Source organism: Parasteatoda tepidariorum, chromosome 9 (genome assembly GCF_043381705.1).
Source record: "Parasteatoda tepidariorum isolate YZ-2023 chromosome 9, CAS_Ptep_4.0, whole genome shotgun sequence".
Classification (NCBI taxonomy): Eukaryota; Metazoa; Arthropoda; class Arachnida; order Araneae; family Theridiidae; genus Parasteatoda; species Parasteatoda tepidariorum.
In genome coordinates, this window is record NC_092212.1 from 7,816 (window position 1) to 19,660 (window position 11,845).

At 34.9% G+C, this 11,845-nt stretch overlaps 2 protein-coding genes across 2 annotated transcripts in view; both read right to left on the reverse strand.

The window, feature by feature from the left end:
- Positions 1–7,007: 7,007 nt before the first annotated feature.
- LOC122271808 (uncharacterized) lies at positions 7,008–8,353 on the reverse strand. Its single transcript, XM_043054216.1, has 3 exons — positions 8,311–8,353; positions 7,595–7,818; positions 7,008–7,511 (listed from the first exon to the last, which is right to left on the reverse strand). The coding sequence occupies exons 1-3, from the start codon at positions 8,351–8,353 to the stop codon at positions 7,008–7,010; spliced, it is 771 nt and encodes a 256-aa protein (XP_042910150.1).
- Positions 8,354–9,013: 660 nt separating this feature from the next.
- The window catches only part of LOC107453287 (Ribosome production factor 2-like protein Non3), a 19,886-nt gene continuing 17,054 nt past the window's right edge, over positions 9,014–11,845 (reverse strand). Inside the window, exons 7-9 of the mRNA XM_016070045.4 lie at positions 11,082–11,184; positions 10,805–10,949; positions 9,014–9,266 (exon numbers count right to left, since the gene is read on the reverse strand). Of these exons, the coding sequence (XP_015925531.1) occupies positions 9,039–9,266; positions 10,805–10,949; positions 11,082–11,184 (476 nt within the window). The 3' untranslated portion in view covers positions 9,014–9,038. The remainder of the gene's footprint in view (positions 9,267–10,804; positions 10,950–11,081; positions 11,185–11,845) is intronic.

An 11,845-nucleotide genomic window follows, 5' to 3' on the forward strand; every position in this document is an offset into this window, starting at 1 on the left:
ATTTGATAATTTATTTTGCTAATATGTTTCTCATTTAGCTAATGTTTTGATTTTTTCACCATGTACAATCTAAATAGCTAATATACTTTTTTAAAAGCCAATAAGAACATTGATAGAATTCTTCTACATAAGTACAATACTATGTCTTTGATGATAAAATACTATGTCTTTGATGATAATATACTATGTCTTTGTGCTAGAACATTGTGTTCATTGGCGAGCGAGCGCAGCGAGCCATGGTTCACGGCGTGAACCACATAGGATTGCGTAGCAATTCTCGGGGGTTGGCGAGAGTTAGCGAGCAGGGGGTGGAGCCTCCTAGTTGTTATAAAATACACTAAGAAAGAAAAAAAAATTAAGGATAAAATTTCTAAAAATTTCAATTAAAATGTGTTGATATTTGTTTACTTCGAAAAATATTCTGTTTTAACTTATCTAAATGAATGATGTTCTAAACAAGACCGTTCTTGAAAGTTATGTTTTTTTTCTTCTTTTTAACCTTTTAGTTGAGACTAGTCAGGTTTTCGTAATTTAAACATTTTAAATGAATGAATATATAGATACATGTATATATATATAGATCACAAGGAGATAATCGATAACCCCTCAAACATACATTAAAACTAAGCCACTGGACACAAGCTCTATTAACAAAATGAAGCATGCATTTCCATTGGTTATGGCGCAGTCTTTCTTCAGGTGTATTAATTATAGTGAATAATTTTAAAAATGACAAAACACAAAATATATTATCAATAAGAGCATACATTCTGGCAGATAACACAACAAAAAGCAGGGACTTTGCATGTAGAAGAGGCTAAAATAATTTTAGTTTTCTATTAGTGGAAGAATTTATTTTGAGTTAAGTTTAAGTTACATTCAGGACAAGCGGTGAAGGTCTCAATATAAAGATTTTGTCGGAATATGAAAGAAAAATGAGTCTCTGAGAACTTGCCAGCAGGAGGTGGGAAAGTTACCTTTCTGAAGGTAGTTCATCATATTTGACATTTTAAAAAGTGAAGCTTCTTTGAGTACAAAGTTGCAATTCAAGGTCACACATTCCCATACATGTTCTCTAATCTTTGCACAAACATTTCAGTTTTCTTTTTTAGCAGTCACAATACTTTTTAGAATATATAAATTATATTAATCTTTTATTTTTCACACTTTATCAGTTTCAAAAGTTGGGTTCCATAAAATTTTCAATGAAAACATTTATACCAGAGTTTGAAACGCTTCATTAGATTTCCTCTTAAACCTTTTCAAACCACATATTACTCGTGTTAAATTGTGTCTGATTTTAAATAGTAAGCAAACTGAAATGATCATCTGAATTCGTCATATAAACATTTGAATATCTAAAAACTTAGAACTTTCTGAAATTTATTATTAACCTTCTCTTTCAAATTGAAACTACAAGACTGCAGGTTTTACATCTATGACTATGCCTTTGGAATTATAAAAATATTGCGATAATTACGAATATTTATTTAAGCACCACACACACTGTGTTAGTAACGCCGAATCTTCAGCCAATAAAGAAAGGGAAAAAAATCTCTCTCTTTTTTTTTAATTTGAAACCAATGCTAAAAATGCATGCAAAATGCATATTTTTAAAATAAATTCATAAATTTTTAGATCACAAAACACAATATAAAGATATATAGAAAGATACTTTTTAACTGATCAAGATTTTTTTGTAAGTTTTATCATCTATTTCAATGAAAAAATAAATAAAAGTGTCAGCAAGTTTTGTCAATGAATATAAAGATAATAAAAATTTCTTCCAACGCTACATCCAGGATTTTCTTTCTTTCTCAGGATAGAATTTTTTGTTCAAATGCTTGTACACTACAGAATATATTTATAATAGATGACACAATAAAGATCAGATAACTTTTAAATTCTCAAACAAGCAATCAATAATCATAGATGTAGTGGTATCTCGAAAGATTAAAACTTATTCTTTCGATGAAAAATAATGAAACCCCAAATTTAAATACCAAAAGAAATAAGAAAAAATAGAAAAAAAAATAATTAAAAGAAAATGGAAAAAAAAAATGCAAAAGAAAGAAAAAAATTAACAAAATTTTAAATAAATATCAAACATAACTAACAAAAAATTGAATCGAAAAGAAACAATTAGAGTCAAATTTGCATTGAAAGATTGGGAAAAGTAATGTTTCTGAAAATATCTCAAATTAAATATAACTGATACTATAAAGAGAATGAAAGAAATTCTCCCCCTTCAAAACTCGCCAACTGAACGTAACAGGGAATAATATTTCAGTCAATTCAAATAGAAAGTAAGCAAACGCCCAGACTTTTTCTTTGAACAATTAATAGGGTCTAATTACAGGCGGTTCTTGAAGAAATGACAGGTTGATTGATTGAATGTAGGGTTTAGTGGCACAAAGTCCAAATGAGGACATGCTGCGCCAGACAATACGGTAAAATTGTTCTAAAGCCTAAGTACATACAAAATTTAATTGCAGTACAATTATAACTGATAAAACAGTGAATAAAACAGGATAAATGCTATGAAAATTAGATAAAAGGTATGAGTAAAATCAGATAAAAGTATGAATACAGTATAAAACGCACGGAGTGAGTAAAATGTACAAAATAGTAAGATATTTGCAAAAAGCGTTTAAAATTGTAGATGTGCTAAAACTTTTATATGCTGTTAAAAATACCTACGGCACGTAAAAATGCAAAAATGTTAGGATGGTGAGTATCATCTAACAAATCTTGCAAGCATAAAATAGTACTCCCAAAAAGCTTTAAGCGAAGTTGATTAAAACATGGACACCTTATTAAAATATGATGAACTGTGAGAGGAACGTAACAGGTACTGCATTCGGGGGGAAGCTCTCCAAACAGTAGATGGAGGTGTGTTAACCGGGTGTGGCCGATTCGGAGTCTGGTTAGCTTTACATCAGCACTACACAAGCGCAGCACTGGCAAATTATCGAAATCGAATTTAATGCTTTGCAATTTATTGAGAACTTTCAGGTCCCATTGCTGTTGCCATAATGATGTTACCAACTTTCGAGTATGTAGCTTCATGTCAGAAAAAGGTATGGACACTTTCAAGACAGATGTGGCAGATCGTGCAGCTGTGTCAGCTAGTTCGTTCCCTGGAATACCAGCATGACTTGGTACCCAGCAAAATAGACTCTCAAAGCCATTCTTCTGAAGAGTGATTAACAAATGAATGATGAAACATAAAATTGGATGATTATCACAGTGAAACTTTTCTAGTTGGCTCAAAACGCTCATACTATCGGAGTATAAGCAATACTTCAGAGTAGAGCGTGAGGAAATTAGACGCAGTGTCATAAGGATAGCCACAGCTTCAGCAGTAAAGACGGAGCAAATATCTGGGATTTTATAGCTAAATGTATCATCAGCGATGATGACCCCGCATCCTACATATCCGGCAGATTTTGAACCGTCTGTATAAATCGGTATATATTGTGAGAATATTGGTGACGATGTGCAGTGAAAAGTGTATGAAAAATGCAGGGTGTAACGTTGGCTTTATCGTGTAACTTGAAAAGGGAAATAGATTGGTATGGTGAAATGGTCCATGGTGGTATGAGAAAGTGATCCACTGATTGTGATGGTAATTCACAAATATCGAATGATTGGATAAGTGAGCGTGTGCGAGCATGAAGTGGGGGAATGTGTGATGGTCTAGCAATATACAGTCGCTCCAAGCTTGATGAAATAACATCATGCTTTAAAGGATGCGATTTAGAGGACATGATACTAAAGTAATATGTAAGAGACAGCTGGATGCGACGTAGATATAATGGTATCTGGTGACAAACAACATATAAGCTTTCAACCGGGGAAGTACGAAATGCTCCGGAACATATGCGTAAAGCAGTATGATGTACTGTGTCCAAGATTCGTAAGTTAGAGGTGGTTGCAGTACCATAAACAACGCATGCATAATCAAGCCGTGAAAGTATCAGGGCCCGATAAATGCGTAAAAGTGCTAGGCGGTCCGCTCCCCAGTACGTATTTGAGAGAACACGCAACATATTCAGTTTTTGCTCGCATCGCTTTCGTAACTGTTTGATATGAGGGATAAAAGTTAACTTGCTATCAAAAGTGACTCCTAAAAATTTTGCATGTGGTACAACTGGTATAGCAATGTTATGAATGAAAATGACAGGATCATTATGAAGTGCGCGTTTCCGACATAAATGAATGCTTGAACTTTTAGAAGGTGAAAGGGTATGGCCATTATGATCACACCAGTCTAAAATTTTATTCACTGCTAACTGAAGTTGTTGCTCGATGACTCTCATGTCGGATTCTGAACACGAGATTTGTAGATCATCAACATATAGAGAGCCAAAGACAGCAGGTTGCAGTACGTTTAAAACTAGTGAAATATGAACGATGAACAATATGACACTTAGCACTGCCCTGGGGAACACCCTCAGCCTGAATATATAGGTCAGAAAAGTTGGATCCAAGCTTAACACGAAAATAGCGTCTGAGCAAGAAATTTTTTATGAAAATTGGCAAACGACCACGGAAACCCATATCAAGCAGTGCCTTCAGAATTCCATATCTCCAACTCCGATCATAGGCTTTCTCGATATCAAAGAAGATAGAGACTAGATGATTGCGCCGGACAAAAGCATTGCGAATTCTAGATTCAAGAGCAACGATGTTGTCAATTGTGGATCTTCCCTTACGAAAACCACTCTGAAAGTTTGGTATGAGGTACCATACGCTCAAGCGTTTTACCAAAACAGCTGGTTAGTGCTATAGGGCGATAGTTAATGGGCTCTTTTCCTTGCTTTAATATGGGTATTACAATGGCTTCACGCCAACTCGACGGGTACATCTGCTCTGTCCATATTCTGTTGAATAGGGCAAGAATACTCTTTAAAGACCTCGTGTCCAAGTGGCGGAGTATTTTATATGTAATCCTATCAGGACCTGGACTTGTGTTGGATGATCTAAACAGTGCTCTCTTTAGTTCAGGAAGGGTGAAAGTACAATTGTATGGTGTGAATTGGCGGCTGTTAAAATTAATATTTTGGCTTTCAGCGTTACTTTTGTGTAGTTGAAATGTTGTGCTATAATTGTCTGGACTTGAGGTAGCTGCAAATGTTTCGCCTAAAATGTTACATACATCAATGGAAGACGAGTATTTGATGCCGTTTATCTCAAACACTGGATAATGAAAGTCCCGGTAAATACCATTTGCTCTCTTTACTCTTGACCAGACTTGGGTCGGAGATGTCGACGATGTAATAGAGGAAACACATCTCGACCAACTATCTCTCTGACTCTTACGTCGGACCTTGCGGGCAAAGGCTTTAGCTCGTTTAAAAGCTAAGAGATTCGTTGTTGTTGGGGTACTGCTGAAGATGTTCCAAAGACGTATCTTATCTTTATAAGCAGTGGCACATTCCACCAAGGCTTGCGATGGCGGGGAAGTGAAGTGGAGGTCTTTGGTATTCTCTCTTCAGCTGCGTGTATAATTACAGACGTAACATTATCAACAGTTGTATTTATAGTATTAGAGGTAACGAGGGAATCAGTGATCTGTGCAAGTTTAGTAAACAAACTCTAATTAGCGCGATGATAGATGAATACTGGAGGTCTAGGAGTAAGAGGTGCAGTAGCAGAATATGAAACAACGAGGGGAAAGTGATCACTGTTGTGTAAGTCATTGTCTACAGAAAATTGAGTAAAAGGTAAGAGGTCTGATGAGCAGAAAGCCAAATCAATGGAATGGAATNGCGGGCAAAGGCTTTAGCTCGTTTAAAAGCTAAGAGATTCGTTGTTGTTGGGGTACGGCGGAAGATGTTCCAAAGGCGTCTCTTATCTTTATAAGAAGTGGCACATTCCTCATTCCACCAAGGCTTGCGATGGTGGGGAAGTGAAGTGGAGGTCTTTGATATACTCTCTTCAGCTGCGTGTATAATTACAGACGTAACATTATCAACAATTGTATTTATAGTATTACAGGTAACGAGGGAATCAGTGGTCTGTGCAAGTTTAGTAAACAAACTCTAATTAGCGCGATGATAGATGGATACTGGAGGTCTAGGAGTAATAGGTGCAGTAGCAGAATATGAAACAACGAGGGGAAAGTGATCACTGTTGTGTAAGTCATTGTCTACAGAAAATTGAGTTAAAGGTAAGAGGTCTGATGAGCAGAAAGCCAAATCAATGGAATGGTATGTTCGTGTGGGCGCATGAAAGTATGTTTCTTCGCCTTGGTTCAGCAGGCAAAGGTCATGGTCTTCAATGAGTTTTTTGATTTTTCGACCCCGATCATTGGAGACAGAACTGCCCCACAATACACCGTGGCCATTAAAATCTCCTAATAAAATGTGAGGCTTAGGTAATTGATTAATCAAGCAATTCAAATCAGTTTGTGAAATCGAGTCATTGGGAGGTAAATAAATGGAACATATAGTGATGAGAACATTGATATGAATCTGAATAGCAATAGCCTGTAATGAGGTTGTCAATGGAATGCTAATAAAAGGTAAGTTATTAGTAGTTAAAATCGCAACACCACCATGTGGTCGGTTGCGATCATCGCAGTCGTTACGGAAACACGAGTAATTACACAAGTGAAACTTGTCTGATGATTTTAAGAGTGTTTCTTGAAATAAAATACACGTAGGTTGATATCGAGAGACTATCTCTCTGACATCAGTTGATTTATTGCGAATGCCACGACAGTTCCACGAAATAAGTGTAAATGCCATTATGTTGTGGATTGTGAGATTTGCATGATCTCTTGATTAACCGGAGGACAATCTAAAATGCTTTCTTCGTCTTCAGAGAGATAAATGGACACTTCATAGTCCTTTTCAAGATTTTGTAAAACTCCAGTAGCTGAATTGGCAAACTGGAGGTACTTCGGATCTTTTTTCTTTTTCGTTTGTCCAGGACGTTGACGTATTGGTTGGGGATTATGTCTATGCGCTGTTGCTTCTTCGGAAATTTATCATATTGATCTAATTTAGCTGCTTTAGAAGGTGGAGAAGTGGGCGAGGGAGAACTGCTTGATTCGAAACATTAGGTTTCGATGCTCCAAAATGAAAAGTAGGCTGTTTGGTAGACGTTAGCGTGAAAGGAGTATCAGTTTGTGTGCTGACAGAGCTGTAGGTTGCTTTTACAGCTGCAGAATAGGATACGCCCGGACGGAGAGTTCGAGCGGTAACCATTCGCCGTGCTTCATTAAAAGTCAAATTTTGCATGACTTTAATGGTCTGTATTTCTTTTTCTTGTGACCAATTCCTGGAGTAGGCCGCATGATTACCCTTGCAATTGATGCAGAGGGCCAGTAACTCACAGGAAGTATCATCATGGCCACAACCAGAACAGCGAGCACAAATAGGTGTGCTACGACAAGAGGCCTTTGAGTGACCAAACCTTTGACACTGGAAACATCTCAAAGGGTTTGACACGTATGGTCCAACCGGACAGTTATACCAGGCAAGCTTGACTTCAGATGGCAACTTCGGAGTAGCGAAAGTAAGAATGAGATGTTTCGTGGGAACGAGTTGGCCATTCCTTTCCTACGAACCTTAATTCTTCTTACAGCAATAACATGTTGATCGCGCAATTCATCTACAATCATTTCTTCTGTGTCATCAATAAATTCTGATTGCGATATCACCCCTCGTGAGGTGTTCAGAGTCTTATGAGGTGTGACGTTTACTGAAAACGAACACATACAGGTTGATAGAGTAGTCGCTTGTTTTTCAGATGATACCTGTACTAAGAGGTCACCTGATCGTAATTTTCGAACAGACGTTACTTCTCCTAAAACAGAGATAAGAGCTTTGTGTATCAAAAATGGGGATATTTTACTAAACGAAGTGTTAGAAACAGGGGGATTTAACAATGCTATATTAAAATAACCAGCATATTCACACGGTGGTAAAGGTGTTCCGCTTTTTTTGCTATGGTGTGCGGAACTAAACACCTTGCCGCCATAGAAAATTTCAAGGACTTCAACTACCAGCGGCACCACCCACCAAGGAGTCCAATTAAGGGGATGCAGGCAACATATTGGTTCTGACACCAGTACGTTACATACACCAATGCTAGCCTATAGTTATACGCCCGCGAGTCACCCCTGAAGCAGCCTCCACCCTTAACAAGGTGCCCAGCAAGTGACCCCGGACTTGACCCAAGCCAACAGATGATGTTCGTGGCAAGCCGGTCGATGCATACAGGCCAATATGCACCTCCCGTTTACCTGAAGCAAGGGTCAAAGCAGTGTATTGGAGTACCAAGATGCCCCTCAACTACCAGGATCCCCTTTTCCAGGGACACGCGGGTGGTCTCTTCCCATCTATGTCCAACACAACAGAGTGGTAATCAAACAGATGACAAGCCCTCACCAGTAAATTTGGCAACCACGACTAGGGGGAAGTGAAAGGGAAAAGTAGGAGTAAAGGGAGAGGAAAACGAAGGGAGGACAGATCACTAGGGTGACTCCCTGTGTTTACCTGAAGAAGGTAAACCCCCTCAGGGGGAAGAAATGACAGGATCGATGGCAGTCATAAAATATAGGGGCAAAGAGAACCACTGGTACAAAATTCAACCTCGCAAGGAGTGGAGTCTTTTCGACCAGTACATATGCTGTACCGGACACAAGAAAAGGATTAATATTGTTTTGAATGTTTTCTAAGCTAATGATTACACTTTATTTTATAAAATTAAATTTAAGGTAAAAAACAGCTTCTAAAATAGAAATAAATGTATGAAAAAGAGAATTTAATATTACAATTAAGAAGTTATTAAAGATCTGATATGGAGATTTGATTTTAAAATCTTTTATCACCTCCCATGTAATTTTAAACGCTGTTCCCTATTTAGTGAAATAACCTGAAAAGCATATTCATAAAATGAAAGAAAATGCTTTTTTCATAATTGTAAATTTTTAACTGATAAAGACTTGAACTTACATTTAAATTACAGAGTTCAGACTAACAGTGAAGAGATCAATCAATCAGATACAAAATTTATTATTAATTTTATGTTTTAATTTTTTTAAGTTTGACAGGTGAATCTGTCTTCTCTGCTTTCCTTTTCGGTGTTTGTCCATCTGAAGATTCCACTTGAGAAACCATTTCTCCCATTTTTTGCTTCTTTAAGCCCTTCATTTTTCTAGTTTGCAGGTTTGAGTAATCTTGGCGCTCCATGTGAATTCTGCCATGAGTGGAACCAAATGTGTCCTTCTTCATATTTTTTACTTTTGTGGGCTAAAAATGAAAAACATATTAATATGAATAGAAAATAAATATAATATAAGAACTGAATTAGAATTACTGAAAAATAAAACCAGATAAATTTGAACAATATGTAAGTAACATGAAACCCAATTGCAAATTATTACAACTTGCAAGAAATACATAAAAAAAAATATTATAAGGTTCTTATTTTTGTTGCTACCTTTAATTCTATCTAAAAAAAAATTAATGCAATGAAAATTTTTATTTCAGAACCATTCAACAACAGACAGGGACCAAATCTGTCCTGTTCTCCAAACATTTTAGTACTTAGTATTTCATAAAACTAGTAAATAAAAAAAAATAATAAACAAAAATCGAAAAAAGCAATGCAATTTTGCTCCATTCTTAGCTGCAAATCCTTTACTTTGCAAATGAAAAATTTATACTAATTTTAAGTATATAAAAATGACAAACCATGAAATAATTAGTAGCATAATGATTAGTTCAATTTTATACACATATTTTCCTTTTGTACCAATTGGAAAATCAACACCTATGATTATAATATGATGAAATGATATAAAGTAACTGTTCCTTTTGGTGTAAGTAATATCTAAGAAGGCAAAGATTTAATGAATTTTCTTTTTGTCTTGGCTTAAATGATGGCTTTTTCATTACTTAGTACAAAGTAGCTTTTCATATCTTTATCAGCTTTCAACGAGACGTGTCTGAAAAATAGTCTTCCAGGAGGTGGCTAGTGAGGATGTATTTTCTCAAAGCTGGCTTCATTTAATTGAAAAACAATATTAGCTGCCTTTTGTACTTAATATCCAGACACGCCTTGATAATAGTACCTTTCATAAGAGATAAATCTTTTCATAACAAATATCAATCAACAGTCTAAATAATCATTTTCTGACTTTAAGGAAAAAATTCTTATAGCAATAGGAAATTAAGGAAGTTTTTAAATTTGTCTTTCTTTTTTATAAAATTAATTTTGAAATTATCAAAAAAGTAAGAGTGTAATATTAAATGATGCTGCAAAGGCTTTTCTTTTTAATAATGCCAGATAATGCTCTATGTGTTTTCAATTGTTTGTATCTTGTTAATAAATGATACTTCATTCTTGGTACTCTTGAAATCATCATCACTTTGTTTAAATATTACTTTGGATTATGTATCAATTCATTTTGGATTGAATATAATTTGGTTTATAATCCTAAACAAATATTTTTTTACCCATATTATCACACATTAGTAATATATTTATTATTGAAAAATATATCTATTATTTTTATCATAGAAAATATGAATATTAAATCTAATGAAAATTAAAGCTAGTTAAAAAAAAAAATTCATTCACATCTCTGTTAAGACTTAAACAGCTCCAAAAATCACACTAATAATAATAACTAGCAAATACTTACAGCAAAATCTTTTCATTTTCTTCCAAACTATAATTCTAACATAATATGTCTGTTAATATACTAAATTATAACTCATAAACTCCATTTTTGATATGTAATCTTAAAAGTTCAAAAATCACAATAAATAAAGCCTTAGTTTACCTTCAATTGTTTTGGCTGTTTACAAGACTGCTTAAAGAAGTCATCAGAACCTAATTTGGAACGTCGAAGAGTCAAGTTCATGTGTGGTCCTATTTCTTCCAGTTCAACACCGGGCTCTTTTGATTCTGTTTTTTTCAGAGATACTCTAGAAAAAACAAATGATAACCTGAATGATACAAAAAATGTAACAAATATTCATTATCACTTTTCATTAAGCACAATTGTTATAATAAAAGTACTATTTGAACGTCAACATTTAAAAATAAAGTATACATACCTGTAACTTCTAAAGCATATCTTTTCATTAAACACAGAAAACACTAACAAATGCTCTAAGCCTTTGAGATTCACATATTCTATGACGGGACCTCTGAAGAAATCTATAAGGAAAAAAAATTCCCTTTATAATGTATCTTCAAGCTGATGCCATGGGTGCAAGTTGGAAAAAAGGCCAAGACTGAAAATTTTTTGACTGAAATACCTAACATACACAATACCCCCTCGACATATGCAAACTATCGAAGAAAGCTTTACCATAATACATCAAGTTTAACAGGCATGAAAGTGGACAAAAATTAAAAAAAACTGAACTTTTACTACGCAGGTCACTAGGAGGAGGGGAGAGGGCTCTATATGATACTGAGATTTATAAAAGCAACTTTTAACAATGCTGGGAGACTTTTATTCAATATTTAAAGTGGCAGAAGCATTTAGACAGTTAACTTTAAATTTTTCTTAAATGTAATTTTCAAATTTTGACCACTAATACATAAAAAAAAAAGCAATTATAGGAAGGCGCAATAATAGGATATTAAATTACTTACTAATGAAAAATATATCACATCTTTACAGTAACTAATTCAAGAGAAAGCTTACTTCTACTTCTTTCAAGAATCGCGATATTGGGTTTTAAAATCGTGTGAATATGAATCTTGATATTGGATTATAAAATCGCATGAATATGAATCGCGATTTTGGATTTCAAAATCGCGTGAATATGAATCACGAAATTGGATTTTAAAATCGCGTGAATATGAATCG

Bases quoted from the DNA above. Each gene is read 5' to 3' on its own strand.
- LOC122271808 (XM_043054216.1), bottom strand. From the start codon at position 8,353: ATGGGAAGAGACCACCCGCGTGTCCCTGGAAAAGGGGATCCTG. The intron at 7,819-8,310 runs GTAGTTGAGGGG...TCTCTGTTTTAG, and splicing joins CCCTGGAAAAGGGGATCCTG to GAGAAGTAACGTCTGTTCGA. The intron at 7,512-7,594 runs GTAAGAAGAATT...GCTACTCCGAAG, and splicing joins GCGATCAACATGTTATTGCT to TTGCCATCTGAAGTCAAGCT.